Source organism: Megalops cyprinoides, chromosome 1, assembly GCF_013368585.1.
Source record: "Megalops cyprinoides isolate fMegCyp1 chromosome 1, fMegCyp1.pri, whole genome shotgun sequence".
NCBI lineage: Eukaryota > Metazoa > Chordata > Actinopteri > Elopiformes > Megalopidae > Megalops > Megalops cyprinoides.
In genome coordinates, this window is record NC_050583.1 from 34,365,123 (window position 1) to 34,384,495 (window position 19,373).

Genomic DNA, 19,373 nt, shown 5'->3' on the forward strand with positions numbered 1-19,373 from the left:
CTAAACCGAGCTGAAAAATCTGACTGATTACACCACTGATCAGCAGGATTTAAAGTCCCTTCACGGGGTGTGCATGTTAGTATATTACCAGCAGTAGTTCATCATTTCACTTCTCTTGAAATTACCTTTCGGACCAGTGAGCAAAAACAATGGAATGTGCAGAGAGACAGGGCATGAGAGCCCGCGTCCCGGAGTTTGTGTGCGTAGCTGCGTAGCTCTGCCCTCTACAGGCAGCGGGGGCACAGCGCCACCTGCCCGGGCTGGTAGGCTCTGCAGGGACACAGCCTGCGGTAGGAGGGGTGGGCGCCTGCGCAGCTGTACAGCAGCCTGTCCTCCTGCAGGGAGCAGCGGCGACCCCAGGGGCTGTAGGCTGGGAACAGATGGTCCACTTCCTGCTCGGTGCTGGCACATATCAGGCCCAGTCTGCGGGAGCACAGATACACCATACCTTTCACCTGAAATCTCACATCAGCTTCTACTGCGGGGGTGCTTCCTCCAATGCCTCTTCCCACAATATTCCAGTATCCATCTTTGAGAGACCATATAGTTAAATTTAGTCTAGCATGGTAGCTGGAGCACTGGATATGAGACAGGGGGCTGTGGGCTCTAATTTGGAATGAGACAGTGTTATAGAATACCAGTGTAAGACTACCTGGGTACAGCTATCTGCTCAGAGGATGAATAATGTAAGGTAATGCATATGGCCAATAAATGAGGGTTGTAACCTGCACATACCCCTGCATAATGATATACTTTGGTCCTGTGCAGAGCACACAATGTTGCTCTGAACATGTATGAACTGCATAAACCTCTCATCCCATGTACTGTAGGACCACTGCTTTGATTCTTACACAGCTGTAATGATTCCTCCCCTCTTACCTCTTGAAGGCAGTAGGGTGGTTAAGGTGGTGAAACAGGGCTGGCTCACACACCAGTGATGCCTGTCGGCACACTGCCACACACGACAGCCCCAGTGGGCCCAGCTGGGCGACGAGAGCGCCCTCTGGTGGCCAGGTGGGGAGGGAGGCACTGCAGAATTCCTGGCGAGATAGACACAGAGGGAACAGTGACGGTGGAGACGGCATGAGTGAGGCCACTTCTGCTCCCCACAGAACCTCAGCCCTGCAGCTTCCTGAGGTTCCTCCCCACTGGCTAAACAAAAATGACAATTTAATTAAGGTGGAATTGAAACTTAGAAAAACCTCAGTGACTCAGAAATTCAGGGCACATGAATTTCATGACATTATTGCAAACAAATGAAAAGGAGGTGGGTGTGACCTGGTAAGTGACGTAGGCATAGACTCTTTCCAGCATCCCCTCGCAGGTGAACTCATGGGGAATAAAGGGCTTCACCTGGAACACAGGCAAAATCACTGTGAACTGATAACCAACACAGACTTCTGAGTGTGTTACACGCAGTATTCCTGCACCATATTTCTGATGCTGACACAATGTCAGGTTATGACTCCTCCATTGGAGTGTTTTCAGACATCAGTGTGACAGACTGGGTGATACTGGCCCCACCATCTTTCCAGAATGCTCCCCAGTCCAGAACGTGTGACTTACCTCCATGCTCAGGATAGCTCTCACTGCCTCCCCAACCTCAGTGGTGTTGTCCATGTCCACAGTCCACACATAGGGTTTGCCAATGAAGTCCTCAGCGTAGGGGTGCTGGGAGTGGATCTGTAACACAGACAGTCTCATTCACTGGTCCAGATTTGTGGTGCACGCTGAGCCAATTGAGTGGAAACCCTATGGCTGCAGCACAGGTGCTTCAAAAGACAAGGAACCGACAGCCTTTTTAGGCACAGCTGAAGCAGGTTCAGGTAGAACGAAGGTCCACTACCTGTCTCGTCGTGGGCTTCCCCTTGTAGAATTCGCTGTTGTCGGAGGAGTGCGGAGGCCGAAATCGCGGCTGGAGGAATGTGCACCCCAGCGCAATGGCTTCCAGGGGTGCAGGTCCCTCGTACGGAAATCCAAGGCCAACAAACAGCTGTGGAAAATCAGCCCAGTGTCACATTCCCTGGCACTGTTGACTCAGAAAATGGAAACCTAATGGTCCATATCATCTGGAGGGACTGTTATTTTCAGCTATCATTTATACTGCATTTATAACAGAACTAATGCCATGATCCCACTGAATACATACATACATACATGGACTAGGCCCATGATGTGCTGGCAAAGAACCATTTCAAATGATTGTGTACCCCTTGGTTGAATTTCCTACCCCTTGGCCCATAAAAGAGCTCACAAATTTCATTTTTATTGGTGAGTGCATTTTATATTTGCACATATTGAGGTAAGCATCACAATTACTGATGCATGAAATTGGAAGGAATCAGCATTTTGCATAAAATTCTGACATGCGTTCTGTCTTCACTGATAACCACTGCAACATTCGACCTCTAGTCAAATTTTTAAGAATTTGCATTCCAGTATAGCACAACATTAATTAAGTTCGCTCAAAATGTGCTTAAATCTCCACGATGATGCAAATGAATGGCAGTGAATGAGGTTTTCCAGACCACGTGAGACACAGACCCTGTAGCAGCAGTGCTGTGGCACAGCTGCTAAAACCTGTGCCTCTGCCACTGCAAAAGCAGCTACAGCATTATCAGCCCGGGCATTTCCTGTGTCATCCAACACAACATGACTTTGAAATACTAAGCCAGAAAGCAGAAATGAGTTCAAATGAGCTCTATACAGATTTCACACTGTTTCGCACTAATGCCCTATAGTAACATGCAAAGATGCTGCATTGTACACTTATAGGAGGCTACCACGTTGAAATGAAAATGATGATTTCTCATTCCACAACATTTTATATCAGAAAGCAGTCATGTTCACACGGTGAATCAGAAGTTAGTGAATTAGAATCTGAGATCTGCAAACACAATCCTTTTCCCTAGAGACCTGAAAAAGCATGCTGCAGGAAGATTTGACAATAACATGTAGTATAATCTATGAATGCCTTTGTCTCATCAGACTACTTCTTTATTTTCACTTCCATCTTGTCGCAGATCCACAGCAGGGAAGATCTTGCCTTGGCTCTCCTGAGCAGCAGCACGAGCTGGTCCTGGGAGAGCAGCCCATGGTTGGTGACAAATTCGGGCAGCAGAGAGGGACGGCCAGGTGACTGGTAGACAGTGGCGTGGATTTCCAGCTGTCTACTGATGGCCTCCAGGTAGCCTGTTTTCCCCTGCAAAGACATGGAGAGAGAGGGAGCCGTGCTGAGACAGAGCTAGATCTGCTCAGGATACTTCCACATTGGAAAAGAGAGGGTGCACAAGTGCTCCTCTTTGATGATGCATGAACATTTATTAAATACTAAATACATTTAGTGAATAGACAGTCAATATGTGCAAGCCAAGCAGGTATTTGATACATATAATTCACATCAGGTGGCTGCAATATTCTTTTTCTTTTTCATCATTTGCTGTTGTTCACCAAACAAAGCAGACATCTGCTGAGATTCTTCCAAACAGATTGCGCAACCGAAATTTGCTGCCAACTCTATCAAAAACAATTCTCTAAAAAAAACACACACAAACACAGAAACTGATGGTCCACAGCCATCATCCGGAGCTGGATTGTATTTGCTTTAGTCTGAGCAATATTGTTTTATTTTGATTTATAAGACGTACAGAATTATGCCAAGGAGACACTTTACACAAAGAGATGAGCTGAAACATGCTGGAAAACCCACATGTTTTTATATCCCAACCAGATTTTACAAGGCAAAGCATCTGTGTAATGAAAAGAACATTATTGTTTTTCTGAATGAAAAAGTCTTTGTGGGCTTCAGATCTTTCATTTTTGAGAAATCATGATCCCAACAAGAAAGGGGGAGGAGATCAACCACTTATGCACTATAAACAGATACATACAGCTTACAAAGAGAATAAGGAAGAGCAAAGAACCAATGAAAAGAAAGCCATAGTTGACCAGCTTGTTTTGATCTGTCCACCAAACTGAATGCCATTACTTGCCACATGTAGTCCAGCTTGCCATAGACCACAGCAATGTCTTCCTTCCTTTGTGCCTTGGTGTGTGTTTCACGTCCATGTCCTGCATCCTCACTCACAAAACCCATGAAGGAGTTATCAGGGGTGTGGGCTGGTTGAGACCAAACAAAACAAGGAATTAGCATTATTCATCAAAATCGTGACTTATCCTTCACCAAAACCTTAAGTTTATGTGTGAATGGTGCACCAGTATTTTACACAGCTTACATTCACACATGACAATATATATATCAGTACGTCATTGTGTAATCATTTAATGCATATTCCTATGAGTGCATTTTATAGTATATTCCATATATGCATTGTTGAATATTCTCTTAATACATCTTAAAATACCAAACAATTATGTCATACATCTGAAATAAATATGGCTGAATGTATGTAACACATATATCTTGTGTGTATGGAGGTCACTCAGTGGTCAGTGGAACACAGGGCAGCACAGCGGAGAGGCTGTCACAATCCACCGTTCTGGGAAAAGAGCACTTATCGCAAGCGGGAAAAGCATGGCACTGATTCAGAGTGCCGGAATGCTCTGTCACTTTTCTGAAGACCAAGAAAAAAGAACAGGAGAGAAGGGGGGCAGTGAAAGGAAGAGGGAATGTGTGGAGCTTAATTTGCGACTGGGAAGAAAAGCCCTGACTGCTCAGCGATAGCATACTGGACATTTCAACAGGCTGCGGGAGGCGAAATATCTGAAATAAATCAGCTAATAATGGAAATAAAGAGCGGCGCTGTCTTAGGGTTTTTCTCTTTCTGTTTGGATTATGCCTAAACTCTGGCCTCCTTGCACCCCTCCCCCATCGGCTCAATTACTCCACACACCCCAGTGACAGCGAGGTGTGAGAGATGGATATTTATGTAAGGGACACGGTGAAGGGTCCAGCGTGTGTAGGAGAGAGAGAGACAGAGAGAGGTGCTGTAGAATTAAGAAGGCCCTGCCAAAGTGTATGTCTTTCTCTGTGTAAAAAGAGCCAAGACCGGATTTTTTGGTAATGATTAACAGAATGGTTAATCCAGGTCCCTTTTGATCACAAAATTGGGGGCTGTTGATGGAACATGAGGAAGAAGAGCGTGAAATGGCGAAGAGGAAGGAGGAGAGGCAGAGCAGCCATGCGGCCAATGGCTCTCACTTCCGACAGGTCCTCATGCTCTTCACAGCCATGTCAGCCACACTCCGCTCAGCCTAATCCACCGACCCGGCCGTGGGCCAACATCAATCTCTCTTTATGGAGCAGCACAAATAAGCAGAGTGCTCCCAACTGACACGGAGGCCGGGGGAGCCGTCCAGCTTGTCCTCATTCCTCCAGTGTGTCCGGGCCAGTTCACGTTTACATAACCTCCATGATAAATTTCCCTCGTCTCTAGACATCTCAGTTATTTCAGTTAGCGCGCGCAGGCTGTGGTTCAGGGGACAATGATCCCCACGGCTTCGAACTGGAACCCACAAAAACCACACATCAGCACACTCTCTTCAAAACTCCGGCCTCCCAGCATCGCCCACGTGACAGGCAACAGGGAACATGTCATGGAAAAACATCTGACTGTCCCTTTAGGAGCAGGCCACACTGTGGCTCATCTTGGCTCCCTTGCACAGACTTGGCTGTCCTACTGCTATTTCCCAAATCAAAAGGGTGAGACCAGATCAGGGTTTTATGAGGTTTGAGAACAGAAGAGCACTGTAAAACATCTTTCTCTTCCTCTCGCACATACTCAGCCACATGCCTCTGCATATGCACACGCACACACCCATACAGATATAGACACACTAGCATGGACACACATACACACTGAAACATACACATACGCATAAACATATGCAAACACACACACACACCTGCATGCGCCCACATATATACACATGTGCATACATACACACACACACCTGAATAGACATGCATATACATAGGCACATGCACATACACATGCTTGTACTTACGGAACATAGTCATGTACTGCAGTGGCTGCAAACTCCAGCTTCCCCACACTGTACTGTAGCCACGGCGACGTGCATACTCCCTGACATTGAAAGCAGGCTCTGTGCCAAATGAGTCCAGAATTCTGAAGCGGCATCTTGAGACAGATTGAAAGGAGAGATTCAGTATTTTTCAATATAGTTTTGGTTGCCATATCTTTCCTAGAAATAGGCCTAATATGCTTAAAAGCAATAGAATTCAGCACTCAAGAGAAACATGATATACAGCCATTGTTTTGGTTGTGTCCGCTCTGATTTTAGTGCCAGGCTATAGGTCTTAGCCAGGATGCCTCAGAAGACTAACTAACGCAATGCTCTTACTGGTAGTGTTGGAAAGATAGCCCCATGACTCCCTGAAGATGAGCCAAGCCGTGGTAGTCAGTGTAGAGGAGGTCAAAGGGCAGGGGCCTCTGAATCGGACAGCTCCCTCTGCCGGGTGCAGCCCCTATCAGACTGAGGAGCAGCAGAATGCTGTCAGCCATCAGCATAGATGTGACAAAACAGAGCAGTCACCACATTGATATTTAAACACATTACCTGAGCAGGTGGGACTGGGATATGGTGAAGGTCAGGTTGTGCCCCAGGATGAAGAGGGAAGCGCTCATGTCTGCCCACTGAACCAGCTCACCCAGAGGACCACCACGTTCCACCATCTCCCCAAAATGCTGGCCCCCACCCCCCGCCAGAATTCCTGGGTACAGCAGCACCTGAGGAACACCAACGGAAGAGGAATCCTTACATCTCATGTGCTGGAACAACTGTGATATCTGTATGAGAGGCAACAGAGAAGAAGCCCTGAGAAACCCACCCTCAGACGTTGTGAAGCCCTGAGAGTGATTTTCTGCTTCAGCTTCTCTCCAGCCTCTGTCCACCTGGCTGCCAGCCTTTCTATCCTGGAGCGCATGAACCTCACTGCAGGACCCTGGCCACTACCCATCAACTCATACAAGGGCCTCAGGTCTGTCTGGATCACTGCCTGCACAAAAAAAAGCCAAAATGTAATGTGAATGACCTGTTTGCAACAATTTGTCTAACAACACCAAGCTCCAGTCCCCTGACCCAAAATTAATGAAATACAGACTGAGGAGTTGTGCTGGTTATAATACAGGTTGACATGCATTAGACAGGGTTTCTAAATCAGCAGGCCTGGACCCAGTACAGACTTACCTCTTCCAGATGCCTGCAAAGAGGGAAGCAAGCCCAGGCATCCTAATGTTCTAAGTATGAACGTTAACTGAATGCAAGCTGAATTTTAATAGCATCTAAGTCTAGAGCTCTATGATTTTGACTGAGTGGGCTACAATTGCAAAATCCATCTAAATGGACCACTGGATACAACAGGATACAACACCCTGGGAAAACTGGCTTTAAGGGATGTCCTCAGTCCACAAACTCCGAAATTGAGATTTATTGTTGTCTTTGTGCATGCCAGCCTGTCCCAATGTACCGTACATCCATCAGCACCTTTAGGAGTGGGTGGACTCCCTCACCCTGCCACTGGGGTGAATGTTTTTGCATTTTTAACCTTTCTGACCCGCTGTGGCAGTCTAGGTATTTATTGATGTGCTGAATGCTGATGTGTCCTGAGCTTCCTGCTTCTGTCCGAATATCTATCAAGCATCTATCTTCTAAGATGCTCCTAAGATGTTGCAATCGCTTACTTTGTTGCTTATGTCTCTGTTTTAAAAACATTTATGGCTTCATGGTGTCGAACACCTAAGGAATTAGAAATGAGTAAAAATGCATTAAAATGCCTCTGAATGGTTAAACTGACAATATTATACATATTGCAATAAATTACATGACAGCCACACCCCATTACTTTAAACATTAATGTCAAAATAAAATGGCACATAACTGTATCATTACTTTTGTTTGGAAAGACTCAGTAATAATACTTCTCATTGAACTGGCATATTGTAACATCCTGTTTTGGGAATACCAGAGATATGACTGTTGAAAAGACCAACATATACTTATGAAAGCGTGTTTGAATTTGCAGAGGCAGAGGGCCACCCACTGAACTGCTCATTTGAATACACACTGCATACTGAGGTCACTGGCACCTGAGATGAGCTAGACAGGCTCCGTTTGACATTTCTGCTGGGTAACAAGTGGGCTGACATTCCTGGCTAACTATCAAGAGAACCACAACATGTCACAAAAAAATTTCATAAATTGCTTTGCCATTATCCAAATACACTGAGACAAAAGAAAGAGCGAAAATGCTTTGCATATAAAAAAAAAAAAAAAACTGGTCTCCTACTTGTCAAACACACTTGAGCTGTGCTGGCAGATACTGCTCCATAATTTACACTCTCCATGACCTCTGAACCTTTATAGCTCATTAAGAACTTAAACATATACAGTACATCTAAATCACTCCTTTTTCCTCTTTCTTTGTCATGAAGTATTGGAGAAAGCACATTTTAAAGTCATCCATCTGAGAATTTGAAAATGTATCACTGTATACTTGTATTTTGGCCTGTCTTCCATTCTCGCAAATGTACACCTGAAACATGCAGGCCTTGTCTATGTACTACAGCTACAAACACAGTAAATAAGGTTTGTTACACAGCACCATTCATATGCACATGAAAGGTGTCCACAAACAGCTGGGACCAATGCAGCATTCTTCATCAGCCTAACCAAAAGATACCTCATACTTCAGAGCTACACCTTGTGCTTTGGTTGGCAATGAGGCATCCAGAATTATATTTATTACATAGTTGCAGCTCTCCAAAATAAAAACCATTGCACGGTGTAAAATATTCTTTTTTATCCGAGAGACGAAGAGATGTCTTTATTTTGAGTGAACAGGGCCTACATTTAACATTCTGAAATGTATAGTCTTTCTCAGGCTCCTAAAAGTATGCATTTCACAGAAGGATTCTGCTTCTTTTTCCAGGTGCCCACCTCATCTTTGTCAGCCCTCGGTTGCTGGTGCCAGGATAGTGTGGTACGGTTCCTGCCAGGCAGTGCAGGGCAGAAATCCTCTCTCTCACTCAGGTAGGCCAGGAAGGAGCAGGTGGAGCCATCCACCCCATAGAAGGCATAGCAGGGGTCAGAGCGCCAGCTGGCCCTAAGGAACTGTGTATGGAGGAGGGGATGAGCACAGGGCAATGACACACACACACACATACACACGCGCATGCACACACACACACACACACACAGACACACAGACACATATGCACACAGAACACACGCATGCGCACACGCACACACAGACACACACACACAGACACACACACACACACACACACACACACACACACAGGGCATTGCCATTAAACTGTTAGGTCATTCTCAAAATGTATTCACCAAAACTGATGTATTGTATCTGAATCCCCTGGTGGGGGATGAGGAAAGGTTGAGTATAGACTGAAGAGCAGATTGAGGCTGACCTCCAGTTCTTATTCCATGCGATCTGAATACAGATGTAGAACACTTTTACCTTCCCAGACGTACATTTCCCCAGTGGCTCTGGCTTACCTCCACTTTCCCAGCACACAGAGGGAAGTGAGGGTCGTCTGGCACTTCACACATCTGAGGGAGACCTTGGGAGAAGACAGTGGAGAGACCATCTGCAAAATACTGATCGCTTTCCATTGTCCATGTGCTAGCCTATAGTGGTAGAAGTGTGCCCTCTACCATTGTGCAATCTTCTCCTGTGCAAAGGATTAAAAAAGCAGTGCCTTGTCAGAGTGAGTACTGTGGTGGCCAGGACAGCTCTGTCCCAAACCCATTAATCCATCTCACCCTGTTGTAATGGAGGAGCAGGAATCACCTGGAATAACCCCCTTGCCCTCCCCAGCCTCCTCCGAACACTCTGTGCCTGTTCTGTACCTGAACCCGCTGACTCTGCTGCCAACCCAAACAGGCTATCCATGTTCACAAGGTACAATAACAGAGTGAAGACATCGGAAGGTGCAAACAGACACGCACACTCCCCATTCAAAAAAAAAGGTGTGAAAACCTGAAAATGTGACATGGAGCAATTAAAAAGTAAGCATCTGTAGCAACAAAAGTAAAGCCAACTGAGATGGCGAAGGATGGCGGGTTGCTGGGAGACCCAGTACAGTTTTATGGGTCTGAGGTAATGTGGCGAAAGGGAGCTGGGGGGGTGGGGGGTTGCCCTGTGTGAATCACTGTATTTCAGAGATGTAAACATTCCATGCACTCTCCCTACAGGACCCTAAACCTGTGTGACCCCGTCCCCAGCGAGGGTCGTTAAGGAGACGGTAGTCCAGGCAGTAAAGCCTGCTTGTGGCTGCTGTTCTGCCACCATCCTTGCAGACTCATTAAACAAGCCCCCCTACCCCACCCCCGAGAGCTTACCCCTCACTGTCCCCCCACCTGCTGGCCCATTCCGTCAACACCCCTTGCTGCTGCAAACCTGCCTGCAGGCAAGATATTGTGAGGCCATACGTTACTGGTACTGTTGGTTATCCTGATCTGATTTATTGAAGACAACTGTAAACACTGAATTGAGGCATTGATTAAAACTAGCCAAGTGGTGGTCTAAAGTGCATGGCTATCTTCCTTGTCAGTGGTGCAGTATTACCAGAGGAGGGCTCCTGGTGTCACATATTCAAGTGTTCACATTTGTACCTCTTTGAGGGGCTTGAACTTGGGGCAGAGGAGCAGGGGTCCTCTGGAGAAGCTGGTCTAACTTCCAGGACATGCGCAGAAGCTCCTTTTCCATGGAGCGCACCAGATTTTTGTTGTCTCGCCTGAAGCTGAATAATCATATAAGCAGGACACAAATAAAGGCTCGTTAGAAAGGCTCCAATCAAAGAGTCTGACTGTGCACTTTAAACAGCATTGCAAATGTCACTCACTCTAATGATCTCCTGATTTATTTTCATATTCAACACACAAAAAGGCCACCATCAGGTTTAACCCCATTTCATTACATAAGCTCAAAGGGGTTTTTCTAGTCATTTTGTTAGACCGGGTAGAATCATAAAAGCACCTACATTGACAATATATCCAAAATAAACAGCAAAGAATATGGGTCACACTTTAAATGAAGTGTTGCTTATAAGGGCTTTATGAAGGTTATGTAAAGTCTTCATGAACCACACACAAGCAAATGTCATACTTCATAAAGGGAGACATAACACTTTCTTATGCAACACGTTATACCAAATGTGACATAACCAAGAATGTCATCTGGCATTTAGCCATTAGCCACTATGCCTTAAGGCATTATGTCGTGTTTATGAAGGCTTTACGTAAGCTTCATAAAGCCTTTATGAGCAACACTTCGCTAAAAGTGTGACCAGAATATGCTAACAGTGTATGTCAACATATACTTTATATATTAGAAATGACATCAACTACAGTCAATTTCATATATGCTTGCAACATGTAAAATGTCATTTTAAATTACATACATGACAAAAAGAAAAAATATTATATATATAATTATATATAGATAGATAGATAGATACAGTAGATATAAAGGTGTATGTATTGTATTCATGCTTGTATGTATGAAAGCATTTATAAAATATAATTATTATAATTACACACACACGCACAGCTCACCTCTGCAGGACGTGTGTGAGGTCAGGCTGTGCGGGCGGTGGGCTGTCTTTCTCTCTGGTCAGCCTCTGGATCTGGGAGCTCAGGGCGTCCAGACGCAGGGCCAGTCTCCGCACGCTGTGACGAGGGCCCTCTGCGGGACACAGCAGGTCAGCACAGATGAGCGGCAGGCCGTCACGGGTCGATTATAGTATTACAGTGTAGGAAACCCACAGTGACTCACTGCAGACATTAACATCACCACTGTCTCTGTAAATGTCTATAAACAGCTATAAACATTCCAATATAAGATCCAGATGATTCTGATTCCATCGTTGTGTTCAGATTTAAGTATTTGCGCATTAACCTGATAACAGTATCTCTTTAAATCTGGAGCACCTTTTCTTTTGTGTATCATTTGTTGAGCAAATACGAATGCTTGTTTTTTCCCCCAAATTACTGCTGGAATCAGCCCAAGTTAATTAGCACTCGGCAAGCAAAGGAAAATCTCACAGCATGATTTCGCTCACTTTGTCAGTGTATGCGACTGCTCTATTTTTTAAAAGCTGTAGGAGCCACATTGACATTGCAATACAAGAAATACAAAAAGGCACATTTTTTCAGGACAGAAATATGTTCTCATCAGACAATACTCATAAAATCATTTTTGTAATTTTCTGATGTTTAGGAGACAGTGCGATATCAGACAAGAAGTGGTTCACGCAGGAATGTTTCTCATAGTAAGAAATTCACCTTTTCGATTAACCAAACAAGTGAACACAGTGAAGGTCTATCACACCAACACACATATGTCTAGGCAAGCACTACTGCCAGATCACTTTTCCCCTGAGCTCAGCATGGTGGCATAACTGGGTCAGATTTCTACACATGCTCACACACAGTCTTGTCATAACAACTAGCTGATGCCAGTAATATACAGCACATAGTCAACTTGAATTTTCTTAAGTTAATTTAAAATTTACAATTTTTACAGACTGCCAGTTTCAATTTGTAAGGTACATTTAATGTTTGTATTTTTGGGTGATTGTTTAAGGGAAAACAGTACTGCTCCAATGTAATATCGTCATGTTCAATGTATAATGTCTTTTTTGTTAATTGTTTGTCCACATTGTTTTATGATCGAAGGTTTTGGATGTCTTAAAGTGTTTGCTTCCTACCTTTGAACATGAAAAATGTTCATTTTCCATTGTTACTGATTTCTGCTACGTTAAAGCATTGTTACTCAGCCCTGGTCTTGGTGGACCGCATTATCTGCGCCAGCTACATGTGTGGAAGGTCCTCTAAGGTCCCTTAATGGAATAAAAATGATGTACTCTAATGCAACAAGTACATTGGTATCTGACATTACTACTTTGGAGATCTCAATATCCATGTAGACATCTGGCTCTTTTCTTTCCAACAGTCCCTTTGGTCAATGACACATATTGAAAGGTACCAAGCAGATGCCTGCACGTTTTAGGAAGGGAGCGATGGAAGCCTGGAGCTCCGTGCCATAATAAAAAGCTATTTGCGTTTATGAGTATGTTGACCGGCTCTGAGGGAGCTGGGGAGGGGAGGGCCAGAGACCCCTCGGTGTATCTCCACCAGGGATCATCTATGTGGACCCTCTGCCCATTTGACACACACGGCAACCCTGCGGTGATCTCATCCCATCCGCCCTCTGTTTACCCAGCTGGTGCTAAACTGCACGCTACCCGGGCCGCGTGGGGCGAGTGCCAGGGAGAAAGAGGGGAAAAAGTCAAGAGGAAAAACAGCTTTATGTTAAGCTGGGGGACAATAAGAGAATGAAAGGAGATGTTGTTCCCCGTGGCGTGGAGGCGGCCTGTCAGTCAGTCAGTCATTTAGGGACATTCTGTGACTCACCCACCACGCTTCTGCCCCAGCGCAGGTTCTGTTGGGTATAGGCCTGCTGCCAAACAACAGCCTCTCCCTAGACCCAGTTCTGCTTAATCCATGCCCCCGAACCCTGACTGCCACCGGCTGCACAGCTCAGAAGTACCCAGATTGTCCCTGAGCACCCAGCCTGTCCTGACCTGATGTAGCTTTTAATACTATTCCCTCTACAAGGGGGGAATCCCGGGGGAGATGATCATTTAGGCTAAATGGTTTAATGAATTAATTTGATTTAGCAAAACCAGAGGACAAAGCAGGCGGCAAGAGCATGACTTTGCAGAGGCACTCTAATGAAAGCAGATAACGTCATGAAACAGGCACAAATAGGCACTGTGCAGCTTCGGTTATGGTCTTCTCTTTGCTTGTCTGTGCGTTGAAACATCCTCCTGTTAGTTCAAGCCCTTCATTTCACTATAGCTGTTCACTGTTTCTACATCTGAATCTTTTGCCAGAATTTTGCCAAAATGCTCTTTCTTTTTAAAAGCTGAAACATACCGATTGGCTGGGGGAAACGCTGCCATAGAGGGAGAGCTCTGTTGGCATGGAAATAGCAGAACGGCAGACGCCAGCCCTGATTTCAGTGTCAGTGGGTTTTATGGCCAGAGTGGTAATTACAATCAAAACCCCAACAGGGAGGATTACAGCATGTCCCATCAGAGGCATGGGTCTGATCCAGCCGTTCCCTGTACATCACTCCAATAACTTGCCTTGAAGCAACAAAACCGGATACCGCAGGGATCAAGGGTCACATGAAACAAGAGCTGAAGCCTTCGTTCCTACAGTAAGGTCTTCATCCTCACATCTAGATGGTGTCCACTTATTCATATAGTTTTCTCCCACCAGACCACAAACTCAAAGACCTTCCTTAATAATGATGTCGCTGCTGTGATTTGAATTTCAATGAGCTTTACTGGGTATCAGCCATGAACTTAGACTAGGAGAGCAGTCTACGGATGTGGCTTCAGTTGCATTAACCAACCATAATTACAGCAGTATTTTAATCCAAATTAAAGTTATGATTGGATCAAATAACACGTACCAGGCTACACTCTGATGTAATTAGTGTTATTTCAGCTTCAGTTTGTATTGTGCTTGCGTGTGAAGAAGTACTGTAACAGTGTGTGTTTGTGTGTCTGTGTGTGTTGCGTGCATTTGGTATGTGTGTATGTGTGTGTATGTTCAGGCGGCAGTGTGTGTGAGTGAGCAGGTGGCAATGTTCGCGTGCATACAGTGTGGGTGTGTGTTAGCAGGTGATGCACGTGTGTGAACAGATATCAGTATGTGAAGCCAGTGAACAGGCAGCAGGGCGCAGACTGCGAACAGCACATATCTCACCCTGGTCAGCAGGACCCCTCCCTCCTGGGAGCTCCTCCCTGGCGGTCTCTGGAGGGACCCACAGGCTCTGCAGCAGCAGAGTGAGCAGCGACAGAGACAGACACAGCAGCAGGCAGCCACTGCAGGGACAGAGAGACATTTCACTTTGCATCACAAATGCACTTTCTGCACTTTGAAATGTATGTCATTAATTACCTTTACCTTTAATTACATTCATGGATATATTTCAAAGGGGACGTGATAAATTTATCTCAGGGTTCTCATTCATCCTCAGAACTGAAAGGATTCAATGGTAACAGAATTGCCTGGATGTCCTCTCCACCCGCCTCAGAAAATGTTAAATGTGTAACAAACATATACCTATATATATACTTCATACTATATGATGTATGCCTATGAATTCTGGATATAAAGTTATCTGGCATGCCATATACACTGAGAGACAATGCAGTTGCCTGTTTACTTGTGCAGATGGTTCTCTTATAAATGACTAGCAGCACAGTACTGCACGTCTGCCCATTTGTCCCAGGTGAATGATGAAGAAGCTGGCCGGTTGACAGCCGCTGCTCATATCACAAGGCTCGGAGTGTTCTTCTGGTGGAGCTTTGGACTGGCCATCAATCCTGAGCAAATAGTTTGGCGCAAAAAACAGAGCTATTACAAAAAAAAAATAGAGGAGCAGGCTGAACTGTTCCGTATCTGGGGTTCAAGGAAAGCACAACGTGTCAAACAAGCATTCGGCGAAGATGGGCAGCTGCGGCACACGCGTTTATTTCATCTGGTTTGGTCCCGTTGTGTTTTATTGGAGTTGAAGGGACAAGGCCAAGGCTGAATCCTGGAGCCAGCCCTTGGAGAGACAGGCCTGTTCCAGGAGAAGACAGCCCGGCCAAGGCAAACACACTGCGCTGCCGCTGCCCCTCTCCTGACGGTCCCCACACCTCCCTGGGCATCCCCTGAACGGTGCATCTAAAAAGCCCACATCCAAAACCCACATGTATAACAGTGAAAATAACAGTGACGGCAGTAGCATCGACTCTGCTTTTGCCTTCAGCTCGCTCATGAGAAGAGACCGACGCACGCTGGAAGGCAGGGATTCAGCCTCCGGTTTGCAGAAATGAGAGCCAGTGCAGCACATCTCAGAACATGCTGCTAGAGTAGTGGAAACTGGAAAAGAGAGTGATAATCCGGGATCTCTTGTTCTTTCAGTCTGATTTCCGTAACACTCTTTATTTTGTATATCTCACAGCACACAGCATAAAGCCATAACCAAGAACAAGGCTGCCATTAAGTTTCATTTGCTCCATCCATTTGTGCTGTGCATTGACCATATATAGCTATGGCATTTTCTTATTCGCCTTTGGGAATGTTAGCTGTTTCAGCATGTTGTAATAAAACTGATATATAGATAATAATGGACAACATGTTCTGTGCAGATAAGCAAATAGTATAATGTGAGTTTGTTTGAGTCATGGTTCAATTAGATTGTTCAAGTAGAAATATTTCTTTCTTCAGTTCTGCTCTGACACAGAGCACCCTAATTGGGTCCTTACCTCCTCGGGCGCAGTGGGGCACGCATTGTCCAGTTCCAGCCAGGGCAACCTGCGCTTCACTAAAACACATACAAACACAGACCATGTTTATTGCAATACAGTCAGTAATATTGATCTGCACAGTTCTGGTTACTGTTTGTTTCTATAATTACTTCTATAAAAAGCTGAAGTCCTGATATCTTGTTCCATTTGTTTTTTTTTTTAGATTTAGAGGTTTGGTTAGATGAAGAAATTACTGAATTCATTTTAGGTTACCTTACCAAACATAAACCAGCATTCTGAGGTTAAGCCTTTCAGAAATATTCCGCATTCAAACCAAGCTATGACTAAGGGAAAGTTGCTCAATGCATGGGGTAACTTTCCAGGCTGGGATCAAACTAAATGAGACTGATGAATGAATTGAACTGTAAAAGCAGTGCTGTCTAATGCTAGAGAAAGCAGCTCCCCTCTCCCCATCCCTCACCCCTGTGGTCTCTGTGTACATTCTAGGACACGGCTGGATGATAAAGACTGGAGCAGCAGCTTGGACTCACCCATTCAAAGTGCAGCCTCATGGTCTCCATTTCCAGCGAACGTCAAGGACTACACCCCCTTTCAAAAAGTCCCAATATAAAGAGGGAACTGAGTAAAAAAAGTCTCTTTTCTCTGGCTTTCTCTCACTCTGTTTCCCTCCCTCCCTGCCTCTCTCATTCTCTGTCTCGAGCCTTCTGGGTAGGCATCCTGCCGTTGCCGGGGAAACCCTATTCCCCTCTAGAGAACACAATACCACAGTGGCGTTGGGGCCTTTCACACACAATGAGCCCTCTCCTATAAGGTGACAGCAGAGCTTTCAATCCAGCTGTACTGTGTCACCCTTTGTGTGTATGAAAATGTATCTCTGACCTGCTATTGATTGCTGTTTTAAATATCGCAAAGGAAGGATTCTGAAACGGCTTGAAATGTTGATTGGCTTGTTCTTATATTATTCTCCATTCTGGCACTGCTTTTACTAATTTGCATCTTCAGATACTGAATGTGAATATTAGCAATTAAACAGGATTTTTTTTTTTGTTATTCTTTTTGTTTTGTTGGTTTACCCAGTATTTTTAGGAAATTAAACTTCACTGCAGTTCTGTGCACGCATGATCCTTTTTTCATATTGATTAAAAGAACAAAATCTAATTTACACTGGATAAAATGTTAAATTATATTTCTTTTATATTTGTTAATTATGCAAGAAATGCAGTGATGTTTTGATAGATTAAATAAACAGTACTGCAAAGTCAGCTTTTGACCTATTGGACCAAGACTGAGATTTCATCATCTACACATTTTGTGGTAAGTGGCTTGGTAACCTCAGAGACTCAGGACAAGGCTTTGAGATCTTGTCTAAAATATACCCTGGAGCACAGCATCTCCATTGCTGCATTGGGATAATTTGGCCCAGAACAAATCAAGTCCTCTATTAACACATAGACTCCACTTTTATCAGCAACTTCGCCTAGGAGAAAAGTTAAGTCCTTGTTAGACCTAACAAGTCAATATATGACTATATGTCTATTAGTGGTATGGTTGCCAACACAATTCCAATCCCTACCAAGCAAGAAAAATACAATTTTGTCTTTAACCAGCAGAGGGCAATCCAGTCTTAGTTTTGACAGGTCTCAAGCCACTGAGCAAATCCTTTGCTGAAGGTTGTATGCACATGAGTCAGTGACTGAAGCCTGAAGGTCAGGGTACAGGCCAGGGTTAGAGTCACTCCAAAAAAAAAAAAATAAAAGGAGGGACTTATAGAGACATTTATTTAATAAATTCTGGCTAACATGTTAAATAGAAATGCAACCATTATCTATGAGAGCACAGACAGAAGACACACTATACAATGGCGTTATTATTACAGCCAGAATAAGATGAACATGACTAATGAGGAAATATGATTAAATAAATCTGTCCCATGATATTTTTTCTTGAATCCACTCATGCAGCGATGGTGAAGGAATACCAATAACAATGAAAAAAGTAATCTCTTTTAAAAGACATAGATCAGGAGCAGAACTGCCTTGTGCCTGTGTAAGACAATATGAGAAACAGTTGTGATGTCACAGAGCAGAGGCAGGAAGGATTTGATGAGCTTAAAACCCAGTAAGCTTGAGTGTTAGATCCAAAGCCTGTTAACCCATCTGTCCCCTCCCCCCACTGCCTCCCAGCCCAGTAGAGGCCTTGCACCTCCCTCCTCAATAACCATCATTACAGTTAACACTCTCTCACACACACACACAAGGTGCCCTGTGGCGGAAAATACTTGCCATTGCCCTTGTATATGGTAACTGTCCGGCATAAGTGATTACATGACTTTGGTTCTGCGTACCTTGCTTGGATACAGCTGCGTATGGTTTAGAGTGCAATGCAACACAGTGATTTACTGGTCTCCCGTGTCTTTTATCTTCAGTGCAGATGTGAACCAGCTGGGCGTCAGAATTCCACCTTCATTCTGAGTGGGCAAGCCACATGAAAACAACACGATGATCAGGACAGCCATAGCAATACGCAGGCTGACTAACTGAAACGGATTGTCAAGAACAACTATTGCTGGAGTAAATTTGAGAAAGAGGTCACTTAAAAAAGTGATTTATATTTTTTGTCACTAAGATATTGCTGTAGGTTAGAGGAAAACATATTACTACATAAGTTCAATCCCCGAATAAGCAGCTATTACCGATGCAAAAACCTAAACCAAACAGCTGGAACCAGAAATAGAGTGGGTAACGACAGTTGAATTCAATTAGCTTTAATAACTGTCATGTGTTTCTACTGCTGTTTCGGGTGGCTTTGGTCAAGGACAAAGCAGTATGCTGTTCGGGTGCCAGGGTTACTTCCTGTCTCCCGCTACCTTTGACAGTCGTCCAGCGTTGTAAACAAGACTTGAATCAGATGATGGGTCCCGCATCCAACCAACTTTTATGGAGTAGGTCAACAGCAGTGACGCAAGTGTGTATTTTAATCGTGATTACAACTATTTACTGAATTTCCCATTAGCTTTACTCTTAAGTCTGTATTTAC

General features: G+C 44.5%; 1 protein-coding gene across 1 annotated transcript; it reads right to left on the minus strand.

Moving 5' to 3' along the window:
• Positions 1-209: 209 nt before the first annotated feature.
• Positions 210-16,936, minus strand: LOC118787770 (alpha-1,6-mannosylglycoprotein 6-beta-N-acetylglucosaminyltransferase B-like). Its single transcript, XM_036543435.1, has 18 exons — positions 16,868-16,936; positions 16,335-16,393; positions 14,785-14,903; positions 11,560-11,689; positions 10,618-10,745; positions 9,499-9,563; positions 8,920-9,093; positions 6,812-6,979; positions 6,541-6,710; positions 6,325-6,456; positions 5,968-6,101; positions 3,989-4,119; positions 3,047-3,202; positions 1,847-1,993; positions 1,567-1,683; positions 1,279-1,353; positions 880-1,040; positions 210-423 (listed from the first exon to the last, which is right to left on the minus strand). Exons 2-18 carry the CDS (start codon positions 16,358-16,360, stop codon positions 225-227), a joined length of 2,232 nt encoding a protein of 743 aa, XP_036399328.1. The 5' UTR covers positions 16,361-16,393; positions 16,868-16,936; the 3' UTR covers positions 210-224.
• Between the last annotated feature and the right edge of the window lie 2,437 nt (positions 16,937-19,373).